The following is a 24,908-nucleotide window of genomic DNA, read 5'->3' as shown; positions in this document are numbered from 1 at the left end:
AAAGAAAAAAAAAAAGAAAAATGCTAACTAGCTTCATGTATGGTCATTGATTTTTCCAGTAGTGCTAAGGGTTTAGGTGGAGTCTGAAAAGGTGAGTCTTCAGTCCACTGCGAAAGCTAGCGAGTGAGTCCGTTGTGCAATAGGGAGTTTATTCCACAGCTTGGGGGCCAGGAGGGCAAACTGTCTCGGACGAGTGGATTTTTGCCCTGGGGTTTTTAGCGAGGGTTCTGTCAGCATCCCTGTGTTGGTTGATCTAAGTGCTCGGGTGGGGGTGTAGGGGTTGATCAGGTTTTGGAGGTATGGAGGAGCCATACCTTTGGCTGCTTTGAAGGTCAGCATCAGTGTTTTGTATTCCGTGCTGGCCGCAACCGGGAGCCAGTGGAGGCTGCAGAGAAGGGGAGAGACATGTGAGAACTTAGGCTGGTTGAAGACCAGTCGTGCCGTGGCATTTTGGATCAGTTGGAGAGGTTTAAGTGCACATGCCGGGAGACCAGTGAGGAGAGAGTTACAATAGTCAGGTTTTGATATGACATATGTCTGGATGAGGAGCTGGGCTGCCTCCTGGGTGAGGAAAGGTCTGATTTTACGGATGTTATAGAGTGTGAACCTACAGGACCGGGTGACTGATGCAATGTGTGCCTTGAATGATAGCTGGCTGTCCAGGACCACACCAAGGTTTCTAGCAGTAGGAACCGAAGTCACCAATGCATTATCTATGGAAATAGTGAGATCTTGCATGGGGCAAGACTTAGCTGGGAAGAAGAGTAGCTCCATCTTGTCCGGGTTCAGCTTGAGGTGGTGGGCTGACATCCACTGTGAGATGTCGGCCAGACATGCAGCAATGCGCTCTTCCACCTGGGTGGCAGAGGGGGGGAAGGACAGTTGAGTGTCATCAGCATAGCAGTGATAGGATAGATTGTGAGCAGAGATGACAGCACCAAGGGATTTAGCCTCTCAGACCCAAAACGTATAATATTTTGTTGTCGTTGGATACGATTTTGTCCACAATTCCATGCAGTATTGATGTGGTGCCATAGGAGAGATAACCGGAAAATGTTGACCAAAATAAAATAATCTACATTCTCTAAGTGTGTAGACTTGTTGTAAATTGAGTAATGCAGATGTTTAACAATACTTTTAAGGGTCCATTTGGTTTCATTCCCTCCTGGCCCTCAAACTGTGGAATAAACTCCCAGTTGCACTTAGAACTGCAGACTCCCTGTCTGCAGACTTCCACTGTGGTCTGAAGACTCACCTATTCAGACTCCACCTTAGCCCATAGCACTTAATAGCTCTTGCCTACCCTCAACTGACCATACATATCATTTAGATAGCTTTCTTTTTATATATAATTTATATTGTTATGAAGTTATGCCACGTTGAAACATGAAGAAGTGTTAAAGAGTAAAACCCAGGTTCATTCTAACATCACTGTCCTCTCCCTGTGTGCCGTCTACAGGGCCATCAGTATAATGAGGGAAGCCAGATCCAAACTACGCCTCATCAAACCAGAGGACATGGACATGGATGAATACCTGGTACAGTAAAGGGCTTTGCACACAGGACCTTTCCGTTTGCTGCATGATTAACACGCATTGGATTTGGTGTGCAAGGCTGTGCGGAATACACACTGCGAATCCGAAGAGGAGTCATAAAAGGAGTCCATGAGTTTTTACTGCATGCGACAAGACGCACAAATCGAACTGGGTGCGATCGGGGAAAAAAACACACAGCTGCAGCCACCTGCCGCATGGCAAATTCGGAGACGATGTGCATGAGGTCACAGAGAATCATTGTTTTCTTTAAAGAAAAAAACGCACCGGGATTCTGCGACAACCACACATTATTATTGCAATATTTTGAAATACATTTTGAAATAGTTCAAATAGCTTATCTACAAGCTCTAGCTTTTTCTAAATAGTAATAAAAGGCAAGAAGTTTTGGGTTTAGGGGTTAGCTCGGTGAAAATAGGGCACATAGTGTATATACGAATTTTAGAAATATCTAGTCGTGATGCGAACCGCTGTGAGCTTACACTGTAGATAGATAGATAGATAGATAGATTTGACTAAATGTACTAAATGTTTTTGATTATTATTTAAATTGTTTAGTCTGATCAACGACTGTAACAACAGAATAGAATGTCTGAAGCTCTGTGACGTGTCTCCATGCAGGACTGGCATGATGACTACAAGCTGTTCCGCACCGTGTTTGTCTACCTGCTGACCGGCCTGGAGCAATACCAGCATGGAAAGTAGGTGTTGTCATGACCACCCGTGTGTGTGTGTGTGTGTGTGTGTGTGTGTGTGTGTGTGTGTGTGTGTGTGTGTGTGTGTGTGTGTGTGTGTGTGTGTGTGTGTGTGTGTGTGTGTGTGTGCTGCGGGTGGCGTGTGTGTGCGCACGCGCGCCTGTTTGTCTTTTTTAACACTTTAGGTGTCCCTATTTGGGCCATGCCATTACAGCATTAATATTTATTTATTTCAACATGGCTTCAGTGGTTAAATACATTTACAATTTACATTTTAGGAAATGATATAGCGTCAGCATGACATGGCATCATGTTGATGTTACAGGATAGGATACAAATAAAAATAAAGTTTACATCAATTAATCTATGAACCACTTCAGCCCTACCTTATACAACAGCATAGCGCAAAAAAGAATGTCCCATTGCCTACATTAGCCCATTTATTTTATTTAGACCTGAACGCAAAACCGTGTTATTCTAGATTTGAACAACTTTAACCATTATTTTATGCTTTAACTATTAAACAATAGCAGATATACAAGCTCACAGCACATGCTGCGAGCTTGTAGATCTGCTATTTTTGAAAAATCGTGAACATTTGTTCAAGTCTTCTAAATCCTTCTTCTAAATCAGTGGTTCTCAAACTTTTTCATGTCAAGGACCCCCAAAATTACATGTATTTGGCCGCGGACCCCCATCTCAAAACATGGGGTTCCCATGAAGCAAATATGAGTTACAAATGTTAATTTTTAAAAATGTTATTCAAAAAAATAGCAGATCTACAAGCTCGCAGCGCGGCACTCGGTGCCACGCTGTGAGCTTGTATTTCTGCTATTTTTCAATAGTTAAAGCATTAAATAATTGTAAGGTTATGGATTATGTTGTGTTAGTGAAGGGGACGGTGTGATTAACTGTACGTGTGTCACCTCTCCAGGGTGCGTGAGGCTCTCACCTACCTGGCCCACGCTCATAAGAACAACGCCATATTACTGAGGAAGGGAGAGAAGAGGGGAGTGGAGCAGTCACTCATTGCACTTTATAGGAGGAAGTGTCTCACGGTGAGTACTGTACTTACTGACCACTGAGAATGATAATAATAATGATAATGTTTTATGCTTCTTAGCCCGTTTAGGACAGATGTCGATTCTAAAAACGCCTGCTAAATACTGACCTAGGTTTCCTGAAAAAATTCAAATGTTTATTCAAGAATTTAAATAAAATAAAATAAAATAAATATATAGCAAAATGTTGCTATAGTATATACTGTCCATAGCAACAAGAACCCCAAAAATGTGTTCCCGTCTTGAAAGGTATAGTTACAAAATGAAAACAAGTGCATACCATCTTCACTTGCTCAACATTTGGAAGTAAATGGTAACTAAAGTTGTCATTTAACCCATTTAGGATGGGAACCCCGTTTTTTAACTAAATGGGTTAAATGACAGCTTTAGTTACCACTTACTTCCAGAATATACATTATAAAAAAATGTTGAGCAATTTAAGGTGTTTTTCATACTTCCATAGGAATTGAGGAAAATAAAGGGTCCCACTAACCAGCTATATGGTGATTTTTGTGAAATATTATTTCCCGAAAATGTATGAAAATAAACTAAACTGTTCCTGTGAACTGCTCCCCCTCTCGGCCCCAAACCCCGCCTCTCTCTCAGGCACTGAACGAGAGCGCGGCGCGGCTGTTCTGCGGCGGCGAGGAGAGCGAGGTGGAGGAGGGCATGGCCATCATGAACGACGCCATCATCCCCTGTCTGCAGCTGATGAGCCGCGACGACAGCAGCCTCCCCGCGGAGGACCGTGACGTCATGGAGAACATCCGCAGCCACTGGTGTTCCTGTCTGGGACAGGATATGAACGGTAACAGTGGTTTATCTAATTAGCCATATCCTGATGTCACCGCTAGATCGAGAATCAGTTAGATCGAGAACCGGAGCGCTCGTCGTGCGGCAGAGCAAGCGGATGCTTTGATCCACAACAACGACAACATAGCGTCAAGCGCCTCACCCCACGGAGGTTAGTGTTAGGGTTAGGGTTAGGGTTAGGCATAGTAAGCATATGGCAAAACACAGCTGAGCTAGGCTAGTAGTGATCCAGGTGGCGGTAGGGTAGGGGTGTGGGGTGAACGACAAAACGAGCGCTCTTACCACGATCTAACTGAGTTACCCAATCTAACTGTAACATATATTATGTTCGGAAATAGTAAACGTACAAGCGGGACACCAAGTGACACGCTGTGAGCTTGTATATCCGAGTAAAAAATCTAAAGTGACACAGATACTTTCCCGGCTTTAATGGGATATATACTGTATATACACACAGTATATCGTTTTTATACATAGGTTTCTTTTTTGCAAACATTTTGAAAATAGCTCACTTGTAGCTTGTAGATAGACTATTTAAACATTAAACACTTCAAAATCGACAAAATGATGCTCCTTTAGTGGCAACAATTTTCAAACATAATCATTAATCACATTAACAGTTATATATTAGATTAACAAATCAGTTTCACTTAAAACTCACATTATTCCTTTTCAACTCTGAACTGTACTTAGTGTATTACTTTCTTGTGTCTCCCACAGACTCTTTGCAGGAGAAGCTGGGTGAATTCCTGCCCAGGGTCTTGGACGGTTCTGCTGAGATGGTGGTCCTGAAGGATCCGCCCAAGGTGCACGTCAGCTTCCCCCATGACCTCTGCAGCCGTCTGACCGCTGTCATGGAATCCATTCACAACACTTCTATCGTCATCGTCAAGTAAAGACGGTTTTATGCTTTGTTGCGTGTGGGACTGTGGGTGTCGCGCACCAAAAATAGAGGATCCACAAGCTCACAATGCGCCACTTTGCGACGCCTTGTGAACTTGTGCGTCCACTATAGTTGTTGCGCGTCACTGGCGTGCAACGAAGTGTATCAATCCCTTAATGAGTTAGACGAACGCTGAGCGATGAACGCCATTCATTAACTGAATGACCAACAACCTCCTTAATGTCCTTGTACATGGGTGACAGCGCAACTAGAAAAGAATACTGTGTAATATTTGTTTTTATTATGTGTAATATTCTTTTTGTATACCTTTTAATGTGCTCCTGCCTCTTTGGTCAAATGTTTTAAGAAATTCTACCTATAGGCGAGGGCAAGGCTGGAGACATAAGATGTCAGATTTTTCCTGTTAACAATAATTGACAGCGAAATTGTTAGTGTCGCGATGGAACTATTTTTGAAAGCAATCAAGAGATGTATCAAGAGACAGTATTTATATAGCTTCATGTACACACCACAATTACTATGTATCAGAATTTGCAATGAACAAAAAGCAGTGGAATGGTTTGTTCTTGCATTGCTTTGTTTATATGTCAGTCATTTCACATGGTGCTTTTTCACTTAAACATTGATTATGCTCAATAAAATTATGAAATGCCTTTCCTTTTCCTTTTTGTTTGAGTACGGGTCCCAGCTTCTTCCGAATGCATATTCAACTCTGCTAGCGCTAAACATGACAATGGCCGCGTTTCCCAAATCGATTTTTAGCCCATCGTAGCTCACACATGGCCGTAGAGACCAAGCCCCGACCGTCATGTTCTCGTGTTTACATGGGTTCGGGCAGCGCGACTTAATTAGCCCCCTACAACTACACCAACATTCAGATTTCACAAAGTGCTTAATAAGGTCTCACACCATGTCTAAATACGGTACGGCATTCTATAATTACCCGTATCTTCTGTGTTCTTTAATAAGAAGCCTTTTTATCCGATCGCGTTCTGTTTTCCCATGTATTTCCTGAAGTTCCCCATGCGCACCAACCGCATTGAGATAAACAGACATCGATCGGTTAAAAAGGCTTCTTATTAAAGAACACAGAGGATACAGGTAATTATAGAATGCCGTACCGTATTTACAGTAGACAGGTGTGAGACTTGATTAAGCACTTTGTTTATGAAATCTGAATGATAGTGTAGTTGTAGTGGGCTAAATAAGTCGCTCTGCCCGAACCCATGTAAACACGGGAACATGACGGTCGGGGCTTGGTCTCTACGACCATGCGTGAGCTACGATGGGCTAAAAATCGCTTTGGGAAAGACGGCCATTGTCAGTCTGTCTGCCACTTGGGTCCCAGAAAACATATCCTTTCATTTATATTTATTGTATATAAGATGTGCAGCTATTTATTTGTCTTCCTCCTCCTTCTCCCTCAAATTGCCCTCAAATATAATTAGTGGTAATATTCAATGGATGAACTTTGTGTGGACTATATTAATTAGTGCCATTATTCAACATTTGGCAACATTTTGCCAGGGAGTGTTTAGTTGAGCTGGGATCACTTTGCAGGAAGGAGTCGACACGGAACAGGAACACACTGCACCCTGACATCATGGGCGTCAATTGGGTATGGCAGGGGTATGCAGCTGCCATAACCTGGGTCCAGGGGAGAAAATAAAAGTTACTTTTAAATATAAATCCATGAATGTCTCTTTGTCTATCTGTGCTGGTTATTATGTTGTTAAATTACAGTAAAATAACTACAAATGCGACATTTTATAAAATGGTCACTTTAACAAGGTATTACAATTATATTCTCCACACTTTTGTTCTCCCCATTTTGATAAAATGGTATATTCCCAGGTTCCGTAGGTCAACTGCACAGGTGCAAAGCATTATTGTTAATTGTAGCACGTTTACTAACATGCGAAGTTTAGCTGCACTTGAACAACTGTATCCAGGCTGCCATATCCAGCCCAAGAAACTAAACAGGGGGAAAAATAAAATGTACTTCTTAAAATATATGTATCGTGCCTGTTGCTACAGTATAAGCAAGACACCAGTCATGTTGCCATACCTTAGCTTTTTCTGAACTGACGCTACTGCCTGACATCACTGTTAGCCATGACAACAGATGTCAGGAAGGACTGCTTCACTTCAGACAGCCTTGTCCTTGACACACATCAGATTGGAGACTGAATTCTGACAGGGCTGAGTACTGAGAAACTGGTATGAGTACCTCAGCCACTGGAGTATGTTGGGTTGGTTTGTATAAATCTGAAAAAAATTTAATAATTTTTTTGTCTTTTGTTATTCTTGTATATAGTTATGTTTTGTAAATTGATTTTTTTGTAGCTATTAGCTGCTGAATACACACATTATTTTATCTTTTCTAAAAATTAAACCTTATGTTACAATTTACAATTTAGGCATTTAGCAGACGCTCTTAATCCAGAGCAATTTACAATAAGCAACAATACATCAACATCAATACGTCAAATGCACAGCAATAGTAATCTAAGAAGAACATAGGTAGACCAAGCACATTTTCAATTAAAAAAAAGTTATAATAAATAAAACATCTAAAATACACGTTTAGGGACGTGCTGGCCATTGGGAAAAGCGGGACAACTCCCGAACGGCCGGTTCTTTCCCGGCCGGTCCAGGCCGGCCATTAGGAAAAAAATACAAATAAAATGTCGACCTTCGTTCCATTTTGGGGGCTGGGCAGCCAACAAAGTAAATCGTCACTGTCTGGCAGAAACCTCGTATCTCCAAGTTTCAAATGGGTAGATCTTTTCGCAAAGCAAAGCCCTGCTTCATCAGACAAGGCCGTCGCACGAAAGTAGTGAAAACAGCAGATCTACAACATCTACAACGCCTTGCGGTGCGAGGCGTTGTGTGCTTGTAGATTGGCTGTTTTCACTAGTTTAAATCATTTTTAAAATGATAAATGCAAAACAAACGGTTTTGGACATACAAGGTTTCCACCCGACAACGACGAAATATAACTCATGTACTGTAATTGGCCCACTGGCTTGTCACTTGGCCTCTCCAACTCTTTTTCCCGGGCTGAATCAGGGGCCCAGCATGTCCCTGATCTCTTTTGTAAAGGATTCTTGTATGTCATGTGGAAGGGAGTGAGAGCCTGAGCAAGGTCCACACAATACTGATGAAAGTACAGTAAGTAAAGCATTATAACCTGATGTGTCAGTGTTTTTAAAAAGTGGCACTCTGATTCACAATTACACCATTATTTATTTTCTCTTGATAAATATATATAAGTATAAATATAGCTTATCCTAATAGTATTGTCTACCTAAGCACCAAGTCCAGTAGAAGTAGTAACTGGCAGCTGTTGGACCACTCCACAAGGTGGAGCCAGAGAGCATCTTTAAAAGTCAACCTTCATTATGGCAGGCCTTCAAATGCTGTGTTACAGAAATACAGAACATGACAGAATATCACAAACAGACCCATTCACAAACTAATGGCACGAGTTGAGGGAATCAGTCTCTTATACAGGCCCTGGACATGGGCCCAAACCGGCCATAGCTATGGGATAATGTGCTGCTGATTTCATCCCAATCTATGGGATGATAACTTGGGGATCGGGTGCATATTAGTAACTCCTGCCACTCAAATAATGAAGATTGTTATTGTGTAGTATCATGACTGTTCCCTTAAGTGATAGATACAATGTTTTCTGCTTAAGTGGGAGTGGTGATGACATTAAATTACACTTTAGGCTATAGGCTACATGCTTTTCTAAGCATACCGTAAGAGGCATCACAACACTTTCCTTTTAGCCTGTGTTTTTAGAGAAACATTATTTGGAATTGGAATTTTCCTTGGATAGTTTATGACTAATGCAATGTCTATGTTTGCACATGATCATCATAAAGATTTATATCACACGTTAACAACCAACTAGTCTCCATGCAAGCCTCTACAACAGTGGTTTTCAATCCTTTTCATATTAAGGACCATTATTTATTCTGCATTTGAGTCACGGACCACCATTTGACGAGATTTAGCCTCTTAGAATATTTTCTTTTCCTTGGATAGGATTTTGTCCATGCTGTATTGATATGGTGCCATTACTGTGGGCACCAGGCCTGGAATTTCATCATTTTAGGGGCAAGGCCACTTGGCCTTTGGTGTTGTCCATTTTTTTAGGGCACAAAGGCCAAATGCCAGGGCAGGAAGGCCTTCAAATAAAACAAGATTTTAGTCCATTGAAAGAATTTGTTGAATTAAAGGGTTAGGGATGATAACCTACCTGCAGTGAAATCAGGCTTGTCAACTCTCCTGGATTTCCCAGGAGTCTCCTGGATTTTGAACCCCTCTCCTGGGAGTCTCCTGGATTGGCAAATCTCCTGGATTTCTCCTGGATTTGGTATCAAACTCCCAAAATTCACCAGAACACAGGAAATTACATCTACTATGTAATGTTTTTCGCTTTAGGGGTGGGGCAATGAATGCAAGAACGATCAGACACATATTCACTTAAGTAATGACTTAAAAATTAGAAGTCATCATTAAAGATGTCCTTTGGTTCAGTCATCAATACATGCGTATAAAACATGCCCAAAATTCACCAGAAGACAGAAATTACATCTACTATGTTAATTATTTTCGGGGGGAGGACCCCAGACCCCCCACTTTAGGTTTGGGGGCAATGCATGCAAGAAAGATCATATATTGTACCAGTGCTAGTAAAGCAAGCCTGATAAAAGTATCAAACATGCACAAAATTCAACAGAACACAGGAAAATATATATATCTGTTAAGAGGTTTTGGGGAGAGGACCCCCAGACCCCGGTAGGGGAGTTCCGCGCACCCCCCAAAAAATTAATCTCCTGGATTCTGACTGTCCAATGTTGACAACCCTGAGTGAAATAGATAAATGATGGTATTTACAATCTGAGGCTGCACCAATCAAAGTCAATGGATTGGTTTAAAGATGGGGACTCGGGAGTTAAGATTTCAGAATCTCAACAAAAGACACTGGTGGTGTCTACATGACAAGAAACTGGTGTCTACTGTCTACATATTGACAAGAAAGAGACACTGGTGTCTACTGTCTACATATTGACAGTAAAATGTTGAATAAGATCTGAGTATAAAATTGACCCATAAGGATAACATTTTACACTTTAGGCAGAGATTGGGGCCAATGGTAAAATGTAGTTGTAACATTTTCCTAACCAAATGACTACTTCTAATACACCAGGTATTTTAATTATACCCTACCAGTCAATGGTTTGGACACAGTTTTTCACACATTGAATGAGAGCTGTGTCCAAACTTTTGACTGGTAGGGTAATTAACATAATTATGAACACTAGCTACCATTAAAATATGTTCACTGATATGGATAAGACCATAATATTGAATGCATTGCAAAAAGCTTTATTTATTTGCATTGGTGGAGACAATTAGGCTTATAAGTCACATACAGTAGCTGCAAGTGGAAAATGGACAATTTGATAAATATCTTTCATACAAAGACTAATAAAGAGGAAAATAGACATGAATAAAACTCAACAACAATTTATTTTATAATTCAAACATCATCATGAAATAGCATTACATACAAAGTTGATTTATAACAATATAAAAGTGGTAAGACGAACAGATTAGATATTGCTTCTGTAGAATCACGTGCCTAAATCACATTCCCATATAATACTAGCCTGGTGTAGGGCATTCACCAAATATTCGAATATTCGAATATCAAAGTTACTATTCAACGTTGTTCTCCGAAGTCGAATATTCGCTTGTTTTTTTTTTTATTATTGTTTTCTCTTTAAAAAATATATAGTTTATAAAGCTTCGCTAGATAGGAAGTCATAAGAATGAGTTGTGAATGAATTTGTTAATGCTCTATACCAGGTGTTCTCAAACCTTTTTAGGCCGTGACCCCCAAAATAAACATGTTTGAACTGGGGACCCCCCACCCTGACAAGCACTTGGAACTGTAGATATTACATTTAATGTGACTCGGTTCCGCAGATAAGTATTGTGAAAATAGCAGATCTACATGCTCACAACGCCTCGCGTTGCGAGGCCTTGTGAGCATGTAGATCGGCTATTTTCACAATGTTCGCCTCTTGCTTACTTAATATTTGACAGTTTGGCCAGTCCTGTAGAATATTCGACTATTCGAATACTTTGAGGTTGAATAATTCGAATACTAAAAATCACTATTCGTGAATGCCCTAGCCTGGTGTTGCCAGCCTAACCCAGGCTAATATAATACACCTCTTTCTTATTGTGTCATAATATGACCTGCACATTCAAGTAAGTCAATGTAGTTCATTCAGCCCTCTTGTTGCAATTCTCTAATTGCGACCGTAGGTTGCAGTTTAGTATAAGAACCGTCACATCATGTCTTTGGCTGTATGTGTAACGCTTGTCTTTTTTGTTGATTGACTCTCGCACTGACATCAGTGTGGTGTCAGGAAAACCCAACGCCTTTTATGCCCATATATAGAGATCCCTGTGATGCCAAGGGGAACCAAATCCCCTATATGCCCATATAGGGAGATATGCAGTTGAAGAGCAGGCACACTCCTGACTGCTGGCGGGAGATGGCCTTGGCTTGTTCATGTGTGAGAATGCAGGATGTTCGCCTGCTTTTTTAAGCCTCTTTAAGTCTGCGCCGTCACAGATCCCACTTTCCCTTTACTTCCCAGGTTGTCCTTTGCCTTGGCCAGTGCCAGGTTGTAGCTGTGTATGAAGGCTTGCGGGGGGGGGACTTGTGAGCACTGGTCTAATAATACCATATTTTCATATATTAGTGGACGTTGAAATTGATGTATCACACTGTGCTCGTTCTTTCAACAGATAGCTCAGTCCATTGTGAGCTTGCAATTTGCTCATTTTTATTGACAAAATATCACAGTAGGCCTACATAAAGAGAACAGGACAAAAAGCAGTCGCATTACTGTACTACAAATTCGGAAAATAAATGAATATAATGTTATAAATTTAGACAATGTAATTCATCATCACAGATTCTTGTGGTTTTCATAGCTTTCATAGTGTGTGTACATTGTTTAAGTATGACATGGGCACGCGACACCGTCGTGTGACGAAGTATGAATCTGCACTTCAGATTGGACCGTGAATGGTGATTGACGTGTCATTCCAGCCAATGACGCGCGGACAAACGTGCAACCGGGGCGTTTCCAGGAAGAGCCGTTATTTTCCCGTAATGGCGGACCAGACGGAAAGCGAGAGCCTCGGCTTCAACGACAACAGGTCAGGTTTAAAAACCCAAACGAAGCATGAAAACAAACGCTAACCGCGACATACTAACGCTCCAAAAACCTACGGTTGAATTAAAATGTGTTAACGTAAAAAAGATATAATACGCCGTGCATCTTGTATGAAAGCTAATCGGTCGGTGTTCCCTTGCTTACGAACATGGACCACGCTAGCAGGCATAACGTTAGCTTTAGCCAGTTACCAGTTTAGTTAGTTACCAGACCGTGGAGCTGCAACTGGTAGGTAAACTGTTAACCTCTGGTCAAAACCACAACAAGAACCAGTGTTCCACCAACTGCTTCAGGTCGACACTGGTTTGTCTGTGTTGGTGCTGTTGGCAGACAAACAGCTGCCACTTTAGCACGATGTGCTAATATGTATGCACAATGCTAAGCGCAACTGGTTTGAAACGGACTTGTGTTGCCGTGTCCGCTAATTATAAGTAACGTTGGGCTTGTTTTTTTGTTCTGAATTTATTCGAAGGTTTGATGACAGTATAGATCACTGGTACAAGGTCAACTAAAAGGAGATCCTAGTAAGCTTTTCGGCTTATTTACACAGGAACTACTTTATGCATCTCATATCATTGATATATTTATTTATTTTAATCAGTGGTTTGTTCTCTTCAAAAGTCCCGTATTGCGATGCTTTGTGAGCTTGCAGAGTACACCATACAATACATAGATGTTTAAAGTGCGTCAGTGGATCCAGGGAATCTGTGGGTCAATTTATGGGGGTCTAAATTGACCCTTACAATAACAAGGGTCCATTTGGTTCCATTTGTACACTGTCAGAGTTAAGGGCAGACCTCGAAATGTAAAAGTTTGAGAAACACTGGCATAAGTTGGCACAAGCTGCTTTTGGGGCTTGTTTTCCTACTTCATAGACCGGTTTGCTTGTCTCGCTCACAACATCTGGCAACACCGAAACGGAGTGTTTTGATTGGATGCCTGTGTCACTGTGTGCATCTATCACTATGCTAGCGTTAGCCTAGCTAGCTGAAGAAGCCCAGCCAGTAGAGATGCAGAGTTTAACCAACCATCACACAATGGAATGAATGAATGAAAGCTGTGTCGTGAGATCGTGCAGATCGGCTAAACTTTGCGTCGCACGACTCAAGCATTACTGTCATCTGTAGACGTGGAGAGTTTGTTGCTAGACGGACAGAGTGTGATATAGTTTGGGTTGGTGTGTTGTTGGCAGAATGGCGCAGCAGCAGCAGCAGCCGGTGCGCTTCCGCGGCCCTGCGCCCACCCAGCAGACCCCCGTGGTGCTGCGAGGCCCTCCGCCGCTCCTCCGGCCGCCGCCCCCGCCGTTCGGCATGATGCGGGGACCCCCGCCGCGGGGACCCCCGTTCGGACGGCCGCCCTTCGACCCCAGCATGCCCCCCATTCCTCCGCCCGGTGGTCTGCCGCCGCCCATCGGACCCCCCCACCTACAGGTGAGTGTCTTGAGTGTGGCTGGAGTTGACGAGCCTCTCCTCCTGGCCTTTCACAGCGTTGTTTACCTAAGTAATCAGTGGTTCTTAACTTTAAAAAATATATATGCATTTTGATCTGATATGTTATTTTACATTCCTGGGAGAGAGGGAGAAGAGCAAAGATCTCTAGTCTACACACATAAACATTATAGAACCAAAACCGCTGGTGTGTAGAAGAGGTTAGACTAATAGGCACTTATGTGAAGTGTGAATACATTGGACTTGCCTTGGAGTCAGATATTGTCCTCTAGTTTCATAAACATTTGAAAGTTATTGCAGAAAACATGTTTTTAGTTAAACATGTACACTTTTTCACTCATTGCACATGGACAACATTTTCTGTCAGCGACGGACCCAAGATGATTGCTGCACTGAACATTATGAAAACATACTTTAGCTAAACAAGAATGATTGATATGAAATTATTTGAAGCATACCGGTATGTAATCAATTGATTGCATGCCCTTTACTTTTTTGGTTTTGAAACTGGACATATTCTAAATCGATGTGTGACCCTTTGAGAAATGTATACAGGAAAAAATGGATTAACCCGCAATCCTGCATATTAGAAGTGATTGGCTTATATGTCATTTGGCCAGTTGAGTGACATACACCCTCTTAGCTCATACACAATGTTATATTCATTGCAATTATTTTATGTCTTAGAAAATGGATTTATGCTATGATGATGAACAACAAACACAGCTGAAGGTGTGATGTGAATCAGTGTAGCTCAGGGGTCTTCAACAGGGGGTCCGGGACCCCTAGGGGGTCCTCAGAGTTACTACAGGGGGTCCTCCAAATCTTTGAGTGATAGAAACCTTTTATATATATTTTTTATATTAACGACTTGAACCATAGTGTTCATATTCTGAGAACTTTAGCCGAAAATAGCAGATCTACAAGCTCACAACACCTTTGTGAGCTTGTAGATCAGCTATTTTTGACAAAGAGGTTTGGTGTATAGGGGGAAAAAGAGCAGGCTAAGTACATAAATGTCAAGTTATGTAAGTTAAGTATGTTCAAGTGGTTAAATACGTTTCTGAAAACACAAATTGACATGAATCCAAAATACACTGATGATTGTGCTGTCAAATCTATGAAAAAGATGTGGGGGTCCCTGCTTCATCCCTCTCTCAACTAAGGGGTCCTTGGCCTGAAAATGTTGAAGACCCCTGTTGTAGATGTCTCCTGGAGATGCCTCAGTCTCAGTGAAGAGATGGATAGCATAGGAACAGACAGTGGGAACACTACATTTTAAATCCTGACCCATAAAGCCCCAGGGCTGGCCTAGCATGTGCTTTTAGGGCTACTTTCACCTCAGTGCTCACGTCCCCGGTTATGGACGAGTTTTGTCATTTTGCAGGACTTAACAATTGCCTCTGTGAGGACCTTTTGCTTTTATTTAGGCACAGTCCGCCCTGTTAAATAAGAGCACAAAGCAAAGTGTAGCTGAGTCACTCTTCCCACACGGCCAGTGCTGACCTGGAGTATATTTTCCATTAGGCAGATATTGTTTTATTTATATAGGAGAGTGCAGAGAGAGGCAGGATGCTGAGGGAAGACAGTAGACACATGGCTCCGGCTGGAATCAAACCAGAGACGTTGAACCATATAGTCCTCACACACACTGTCCTTTCAGCGCTCGGTGAACCCCAGGATTGTAGTGCTTCTGGTGTGGAACGGAAATGGAACTGGATCTGCATTTTTGGGGGGATTATAGACAGATAGATATACAAGCTCACAGAGCCTCACACAGCGCGGTGCTGTAACACATTACATTACATTACACGTTACATGTTGTAACACATTACAACATTGTTTCAAATTCCATGGTCGTTACTTTTCCCTGGAGTTTTGCAGAGACTGGCCAGAATCCACTGAAAAATTGCTTTTTCCTCATCTGCCTCTGATGATCACCGTTACACAAAAACATTAAGACTGCAGAATTCAAAGATAAAGTACCAGATCCCATTTGATTCAAATACACTGTCAGGGTTGGATTAGGACACTCCTTTTTCCCGGTAATTTAAGAATTCTGACATGAGCTCTACACGAAGCTGTGTGTATCTTACAGGTCTGTATCCCATGATGGAACAGACAGTAAGTACTCAATAGTCCACATGGATAACGAGCTCAAACCAACAAATAACATAAGACTAAGGTATCAGGTCAGTGGTTCTCAACCTTTTCAGGCCGCTACCCCCAAAATAATCATAATTTAACTGGGGACCCCCCACCCTGACGAGCACTAACAGTTGAGGAATTACATTTTGTATAACACGGTTCTATTGTGAAAATAGCAGATCTACATGCTCACAACGTCTCGCATTGCGAGAATGTAGATTGGCTATTTTCACAATTTCTGCCTCTAATATTTGGCCAATGTTTAATTTGTCATTTTAGAAGTACTAAAAGGTCCTTAAATTGTCACTTTAGAAATGTGCAGATACCCTCTATACACTTAAACTTTATATTGGTTTACTGTTGATAGAGAAACAATGTTGCTCATTAAGTCAATCATCTGCGGACCCCCCAAAATAATTTGAGGACCCCCCCCCCCCCCCCCCCCCCCTGGGGGTCCCGACCCACAGGTTGAGAATCACTGGTTTGTAGGGAGTGTAATGTAAATTCACACACTGTAGTACCGGTGGTTTAATCTATGAGCATTACAGCAACAACAAAATGCTAAACGCAAAACTCCTGACGTGTTGTCTTGGTTGTGTTTCCACAGAGACCTCCGTTCCTCCCCCCGCCCATAGGGAACCTGCCCCCTCCCCCAGGCATGTTGTTCCCTCCCGGGATGCCCCCCGTTCCTGCCACAGGAACCCCAACACTCAACCCTGCTGAGGAGATCTGGGTGGAGAACAAGACCCCTGAGGGAAAGGTGAGACTGTCAACCTAATGCCACGTTATATGCATGCGCACGCACACACACGCACGCACGCACGCACGCACGCACGCACGCACGCACGCACGCACGCACACACACACACACACACACAAATTCAGGGTGGGGAATTAAGGATTTGGCCAAATGACTGGCTATCGATGATTTTCTTAGCGATGTTTCAATATAGTTTAGACAAATTAACCTACCTTAAAGGGCAAGGGTTAGGTACAAGGTTTCATATTTTAGATTGTAATTAGAGAAAAGAAGAGTGCTTTTTATTGTTTTAGTATTTTGATTTCAGTGGGTTGGGGGCATGCGTACAAGTGGCTAAATATTTATTTTTAGACACAATAAGCCGGCAATTTCTTTGTTACTATTTACACCAGCCCCCATAAGTCACATCTTCCCATGAAAGATTGCGGTGCATCTTGAGAATGGGCTTATTGTGTCTAATACACATCTAGCCACTTGCATGCATGCAAGCTCTGTTTACACATTACTGTACTCCCTCCAACTGTATATATGTTCCCCATTTTCAACTGTTTTTATTTTACTTGTAACACTTGCTTTGGCAATGAAAATGTTTTCTCATGCCAATAAAGCTCCTTTGATTTGGGCATGCATGCAAATCAAAATCGTTAAAATCACTAAAACGATAGAAAGAAGTAAATGAAAACATTTTAACACTCATCTTTTCTTTTTCTCTAATGACTATCTAAAATAGGAACCCTTGTTGTAAGTTGTCTTTTAATTACACCTATGTCTAATAATATCCTCCTCTACCATTCATGCCTTCTCCATAGATCAAAGTTCTCTTTTGTAAGACTGATTTCAATCATTTGAATTCCATGGAAGCCACCATGTCTTTTATGGAAGCATGTTGTGTAGTGACTGTAGCCCATCTACAAGCTCACAACATAACACTTTATTTATTTTAGGATGGTAGTGTATTTGAAGTGGTCACTAGCAAAATAATACATGTTCAGAACCAGAAGCATTTTCCATGAAACATGAATGGTCTCGGATATTATTTCATGAAGGCAAAGGTCAAAGCCTCAACTTCTCATTTCAACTGGTCTGCTCTATATTTAGAACAGCAGCAACATTTAGTTTTAGAATGATATCTAATACCAAACATTGTCATCTTATGTTTTTAGGTTATTTTTTAGGAAACGGAGCACTAGTCAAAAATCACAAAGTGGTTCAAGTCGTGGTATTTTCTTGTTTGCTTCATTCCATGCCATCTCAGACATATTACTACAACGCTCGGACCCGAGAGTCGTCGTGGAGCAAACCAGACGTGGCCAAGATCATCCAGCAGGCTGAGCTCAACCCGTTACTGGTGGCGGGGGCCACGGGCGGCGCCGGGTCCGCCGGTGCCGGCAGCACGGCCGCCTCCTCCGCCTCCGGAGGGCCCGCCACGGTGACCACCACCACAAGCAGTGTCAACAACACCACGGCCAGCACGGTGACGTCCTCTTCAGCAGCCGTCCCCACGCAGGCCCCCTCCCCCACCCCGTCGCGCACGCACACCTCCAGTCCAGACTCGCCCTCTCCCGTTTCCATTGCAGGTATAGCGGACATGTTTATATGTCTTTATGGTGGCAACTATCGACAATGTTCTTGGCGGTTATGCTATCTTTTACTTTTAAAATGGAATCGAGTAATCGTGAAGCACATTTCTTTTTTCTGGGATAATTTTGGATTTTTTGTATATATCGACATGTATGAAATTATGCATGTTAACGCATGTTTAAAAAAAAAATGATTTGTCTGAGTCCTATTTTATACATCATCCTACAACAGTGTTGTGCAAAAATAGTGAAACTAGTCGATCAATAAGCGTGTATGTCGCAATGCGAACTGTTGTGAGCCCTATTGGAATTGACAGTCTATTCGTGTTATTTTATGAAAGGTTGAAAAAGAATCGCTCCCGTGCGGCCGCTCACTTCGCATCATACTTGGCATGGTATCAAACATGACACGTGCAAATCTCCTTGTATGGGCTGTTCTGTCTGTGACTTCAATTATCTCCATACATGGAGTTCCGTGCTCAATGTGGACACATTGGATACATATACAGAAAGCCCGCTCAAAAAAAATATGATTTAATAAAAATCTATAAATGTTTTATAACGGATGAAACCAGTTAGTTGGAACACCCATATGTATGACACAGCTATGCTCTGACACAACGTGCTGACCACTGCTCTCCTCTCCTCCCGTCCCCCTTTACAGCCTCGGTGGCGGCGGAGCAGAACCAGAACCCCGCCGCCCCCACCACGGCGACGTCCAGCATCTCCATGTCGCCCGTGGCGGTGGTGACGGTGTCGGGCGTGCCGCCCTCGGTCACGGCGGTGCAGACCATGCTGACGCACAGCATGGGCCAGCCCGGCGCACACGGCTTCCCGCCCGTCATGGTGCCACCCTTCAGAGTGCCTCTGCCCGGCATGCACATCCCTCTGCCAGGTACGCCATGCTCACTGCCTGACCCAGGTCCCCCCAACTCCCAAAACACCCACAAGTTTCCAAACATACAGACAGAACGGTGGTTCTCAACCTTTTTCAGGCCGCGACCCCCCCAAAATAATCATATTTGAACACCCTGCTTAACTCATTTAGTGCCCCTGAAATTAACGGATTATAAAGTCCACGATGCCACCTTCAGGCTGGCATCACCACCGTTATCTTATTTTGAAGGCCAGAAGTGCACACGCGAATCACTTCCGGTCTGACGTCATCGGATCGTGCGCTGGAACCGTTCCGTGTCCACGTGGAGTTGTGTAATGGCCGACCGGGAGCTTTTATAACTGTGTAACATAAGCGAGCATCTGCCTCCATCCTAGCTTCTAAAGTGTAGTTTTGAGATAATGGACATTAAAGATGAGATCCCCCATCCACCTCAATGTTATGGATGGGACTATTTTGTGCTCGTGGAGCCGTGATGATGCGAAATCAGCGATGGATTTCGTCTCCGGACCGCCGGCCATTCTTCTCGGTAATGTACTCGCCGTTACAGTAATAGATTACTTTTCCCGAGATATCCCGTGAATGGCACTACTGTAATAGATTACATTTCGCGAGACATCTCGCGAATGGCACAAAATGAGTTAAGAGCTTGGAATTGTAGGAGTTGGCATTACGTTTAGTTTGACTCCATCTATTCCATTGAGAAAATAGCTGATCTACATGCTCACAACGCCGTTGTGCGCATGTAGATCGTCTATTTTCACAATTTCTGCCTCTAATATTTGACAATTTGACGAATGTTTGATCAGAGGTATTAAAGTTATTTAAAATCCTTAAATTGTCACTTTAGAAATATGCAGATACCCTGTAAACACTTATACTGTAGGTTGGTCTGTTTACTGTTGAGTGAGAAAACAATGTTAACATTTAGCTAAACATCTGGGTGACCCCCCCCCCCCCCCCCCCCAAATAATTTGGGGACCCAGTCCGCAGGTTGCGAGCCATTGATATAGAACAGTGGTTCTAAAGTAATCAACAAACTATACTATAAAAATGGGTCTGATTGTGGCCTCTATCAAGAATCGCAAACAAGAGGGGAGGGACGTTGCACAGATTCTGGGATTTGTCTCCATAGCAGAAGTCCAGTAGTAATTATTTGCTTGAGACTCTTGATGAATTGACTGATGCAATTTAACATGTTCATGCTTTCTATCACACGTCCACTGTTAAAATGTCTCTGCAATCCAAGAAAAGCTTATCCATGTACTGTATGTCATAGTTGGCCTGCCCTGTAGACAAAAATGTACTTTTGAATCTGCTGTTAGTGTGATGTACTCATGTTGTTGATGTGTCATTCAGAAAAATGTTTTTGTCAAATCTGCCTGTTGATAATGAAGTGGTGAACTTCCCTTTGTCAAAGTGTGTGTGTGGTGTGTGTGTGCGTGTGTGTTAGTCATGCACATGTACTAAAATAACACATGGGCATATGTATATATACATTCTTAACTCTTGGCAAACCGATGCATATATAGTTTTCCTGTTGTGTCCAACCCAATGCTTGCTTGTCCGTTGTTCTCTGCAGGTGTAGCAATGATGCACATAGTAGGCGCACCCTTTGTAAAGGCAGGCCCCAGCGCTAACGGTAAAGCCCACAGCCGCGCACCGCTGACAGTTATAGAACGGCATGGTAGTGAATGGGTGTCCACATGATTCATACCGTACAGTGTGTGCACATGGGTGTCCTTCAGATAAACTGGCATGGCCGTGAGCAGTGAGTGCTGTGAACGTGATCCGTGTACTGTGTGTAGCAGTGGAACCTCCACCACCCACAACACAATACTACTAGGGCTGTCACCATCATGACATTGTAGTTAACGATTTGTCATACAAATTATTGCGATTTCTATTTCATTTTTTATTTTAAAGGGCTTTAAAGTTGCACAAGGCAGATATGACTATGACACATGACCTAAATATACAAAGAAATGACTGACATATTTGACAACTTTATACTTTAGAAAGAACATTGATATTTATCAATCTACAAGCTCACACCGCGTCACAAGCTTGTAGATCAGCTATTTCCACTATTTTTGAAAAGAGATGATCATTTTTCAACATGGACGATTAAAATAATAGTGATTATGTCAAATAATTGCGATTAGACAATTATTTAATAATTGTGACAGGCCTAGGCATTGCACATTGAAACATGGGTAAAAACCAAATTGCATTTCTCTTTAGCTGTTCTGGCTTTGTAAACAAACCATTCACAGGGCAGATATCGTCGCTGTCGGGCAGAAACCTCATCTCCATTGTGTTAACGTTTTGTGTTTTTCGTAAATTAGCATGCTTGATCATTCAACACTACAGCGTCCCTTTAAAAGTAGCCGACCTGAAAGTTCGAAACGTGAAGCGACGTGTTTTTGGCTTGTAGATCAGTCACTTTTTCTCTTTTTGAATTTAAATCCTGAAAAGTGACCAGGTTTCCACCCGACAGAGACTATGTATAACTTTAAATATACAAAGAAATGACTGTCCATAACGTGTGTGATATAATGTACTATGAACAAAACGGGCCATATTTAATAATACATTTTATACTTTCAAGTTTCAAAATGTAAAAAAAAAAGAAACAAAACAAAAAAAACAATGGTGCACATCATCCCTGCCATCATCCCATCATGGCGCGTTGTGAGCTTTTATTTCACGACGGTTATTCAAAATAGTTTTTTTATCTCAAATGATTGCAATCAGGCGATTATGTAATACAATTGGACAGGCCTAAACACACAACACAGTGTGTTTTTTAAAGGAAATTTGGTGGTGATCCTATTCTTAGGGATGTAGCATCGTTATCAGCTTACTGAGGATTTGAAGGCACACAATGTTTAAGTCTAAAAAGCAAGGATTGAACATGGGACCAACATAGAATAGTTCTAGTTTGCTGTGATATAGTTTGATATGTGCTTTTATCTGTTTATCCATATGATGCAGAATTGTCCATAGTCACAAACGAGCAAGGCAGGTACTGTGAAACTACACAAGCTCAATATGTCTAAAAGCTGTTTTGGAAAATGAAGTGGTGTGCTGCCTTTTGTTCCCTCATTTCCATTGTACATTTTAAACAACTCAGGAAAAACCAAAGTGTTTTTTTGTGATCTCATTGGAAAGCAATTTGACAATTGTTTATTATTTTAACAAGTTGTCCACTGTCTCTTGAACCTATAGGTGGCTTATTGCCTTCAGTCCTGGTTAGCATAGCAATGGGTGGTTTTGTTTGGGTACTTCTAGTGTGTAGTTCAGTGATTATTTATTACCCACCGATTCATGGTGGTATTTTATGGGCGTGCCGTCAATTCTTGTGTTGTAAATAAGCCGGAGGAGGGTATTTTATATTGGCTATGTAGTCATTAATAACGTCAAGGGCTACATGTCATCTGGTCATGTGGTGCTTGTGCTTGTCTAGTGTTGTGGCATGGGTGTTGTGGCATGGGGTTGTGTGTGTGTGTGTGTGTGTGTGTGTGTGTGTGTGTGTGTGTGTGTGTGTGTGTGTGTGTGTGTGTGTGTGTGTGTGTGTGTCGGGCTGAGTGTCAACTGGTTGTACTTTGTCCATTTTAATGTTATTGGATTTACAGCTGCTTAACATTTTAGACTTCCACATTCAGTTATCTCACCTCTCCCATAAAATTAACTCTAAACCCTCAAACTCCCGAGTTCAGTCGTCTAAGTGAAAATAAATAAAGCAGTCCTGGGGGGACCAGACATCCTTCCCATGGGTGCTCAAAGGAGCATTTCAGCCTCTCCTAAAAAACAAACTTTTGTTGTTTTCTTCCTTCAGGGTAGTAGTAGTATTTTTATTTTGATCACTAAAAGAAACAGATTAATACAATGCCTTCATTGGTACAGTACATGCTTTTGGTACGACAGGAAGAATTAAGACAAACAAACGATATCGGTGACAACTTGCATCTATTGGGTCTGTCAGCTGGAAACCGCATATGTCCAAAACTGTTACTTTTCAGGATTCAAATGCAAAAATAGCGACAAGCTCAAAACACGTCGCTTTGCAACGCTTTTCGAGCTCCTACATCTGCTAATTTTGATACTTATGTGTGATGATATAGTATGAGCAAGTAGACCGTTAATTTACTCAAACTAAAAAGGTTAACGTCGATTTCTGGTCTATATCAGTGTTGGCCATATTGAACCCCAGGACCCATTATCATGTGGTTATGAGAGGCTGAGCATATGGCACATGATTGTCAAGGACAGTGTTAAACCGATGGGAACTGTACGTTTCAGTTACTTGCGTTACAGCATGGGTTCCGTACAAATCCTGTGCTCGTACCCTATCGACTATTACAATTTAGCTGATCTACAAGCTCACAAACCTTCCCCTTGCGATGCATTATGAGCTTGTAGGTCGGCTGTTACAAATATTGAATCAATGAAGAGTATCGACAAGAAATTGTGACTAAATAATAACCGGTGGAACACAAGTTCTTTTTCACCAGTTCCTGAAAAGTGAAAAGTTTTTTTTCCACCCGTCAGCAAACGTAACTTAAGTGCATCATCAGCTCCACCCGGTCAAATATCTGTGATAGGGCCTTTCTGTGTGGAGTTTGCATGTTCTCCCTTTGTCTCCTAGGGTAGATACCCTCACAAAAAACATGCAGTAATCCTGGTCTCTATACTGCCTCCCCCTGGCCAGCCAGGGCACCTGATGGAGGGGAATGGAACTGGTTGGAATAGACCTTATTCACACCGCGGCCATCTTTGAGTAGCAAGTCGGTTAGCATCAGCCAGTCAGAAGCTCAAAACTGCATTTTGGGTAAGGCAGGATTGGCTGCTTGCTACCCGACGTGGTCATGTGATCAAAGATGGCCGCGGTGTGAATAAGGTCTATAACGTGCTCCTTCCACGCGCTACGTCCAACCGGGGAAACTTCCCCCGTCAGGTGAAAAGAAGCAATTTGGACTGGGAGTGTAGCGCCCAGGATTACATTAGATAATAGACACCGGGTGAAAAAATGGGTTACAAAATCGTGTGATAAAAATGTAATAAACAATATATATATATATATATATATATATATATATATATATATATATATATTATATATATATCTGTGAACCAATCAACACTCTTTCCCCTCTGACACATGGACTGCAGGGATGCTCCCCGGCATGGCCCCGCCCCTGGTTCCCATGATGCACCACCACCCTGGGCTGGCGCTGGCGGCGGCCCCCGCCTCCCTGGCCGGGTCCCTGCAGCTCCCGGAGTGGTCCGAGTACAAGACGGCCGACGGCAAGATGTACTACTACAACAACCGCACCTTAGAGTCCACCTGGGAGAAACCCCAGGCCCTGCTGGACAAAGGTACAACCACAGGGCTGTCACCGTTATTATGACATCTTTACATGACGTTTAATTGTCACACAAATAATTGCGTTTGAGTCATTCCACAAAACCGGTACGATTTGTTTTTTTAGTAGACACCACCTATTTTGTCCATTTTCTCATGTCCCCGATGGCTGCTAAGGAAAGTGGACTTGAGATATAACTAATAAAAATGTAAAATAATCCATAAATTATGCTATTCACATAAAACCAGCAATGCTCTATTGCTGGTCATGTTTAGTATTTTAATAGATAGATGATTTATCATTAAAATCACATAATATAGCTCCGTCCCCCAATCGCACTCAACCCCGTTACAAAGTCATTCTCCTCTCTGTAAAAAGTATGAACTGCTCCTTTAGTGACATCAA

The 24,908-nt window shown here is 42.2% G+C and overlaps 2 protein-coding genes across 4 annotated transcripts in view; both read left to right on the top strand.

Annotated features, from left to right (window-relative positions):
• Nucleotides 1-5,018, top strand: part of usp28 (ubiquitin specific peptidase 28) — a gene marked incomplete at both ends in the record, with an annotated part of 65,245 nt that extends 60,227 nt beyond the window's left edge. The window contains 5 exons of the mRNA XM_080748703.1: nt 1,460-1,538; nt 2,175-2,254; nt 3,183-3,306; nt 3,916-4,117; nt 4,843-5,018. Of these exons, the coding sequence (XP_080604829.1) occupies nt 1,460-1,538; nt 2,175-2,254; nt 3,183-3,306; nt 3,916-4,117; nt 4,843-5,018 (661 nt within the window). The remainder of the gene's footprint in view (nt 1-1,459; nt 1,539-2,174; nt 2,255-3,182; nt 3,307-3,915; nt 4,118-4,842) is intronic.
• A 7,206-nt stretch (nt 5,019-12,224) lies between these two features.
• The window catches only part of tcerg1b (transcription elongation regulator 1b (CA150)), a 46,481-nt gene continuing 33,797 nt past the window's right edge, over nt 12,225-24,908 (top strand). For 2 of the 3 annotated variants that reach the window (XR_013963052.1, XM_080748921.1), the window contains exons 1-7: nt 12,225-12,286; nt 13,496-13,733; nt 16,507-16,659; nt 17,915-18,236; nt 18,904-19,134; nt 20,717-20,776; nt 24,310-24,516. Coding sequence is in view for 2 of the 3 variants with exons in the window: in XM_080748921.1 (XP_080605047.1) it covers nt 12,240-12,286; nt 13,496-13,733; nt 16,507-16,659; nt 17,915-18,236; nt 18,904-19,134; nt 20,717-20,776; nt 24,310-24,516 (1,258 nt within the window). In the remaining variant the exon portion in view is untranslated. The remainder of the gene's footprint in view (nt 12,287-13,495; nt 13,734-16,506; nt 16,660-17,914; nt 18,237-18,903; nt 19,135-20,716; nt 20,777-24,309; nt 24,517-24,908) is intronic. The other variant, XM_080748922.1, reaches the window with a different exon arrangement.

The sequence above is a fragment of the Nannobrachium achirus genome, assembly GCF_963921795.1.
Source record: "Nannobrachium achirus genome assembly, chromosome: 19".
NCBI lineage: Eukaryota > Metazoa > Chordata > Actinopteri > Myctophiformes > Myctophidae > Nannobrachium > Nannobrachium achirus.
Note: the sequence above shows the minus strand (reverse complement) of the source record. Positions and strands in the feature narration are given on the sequence as shown.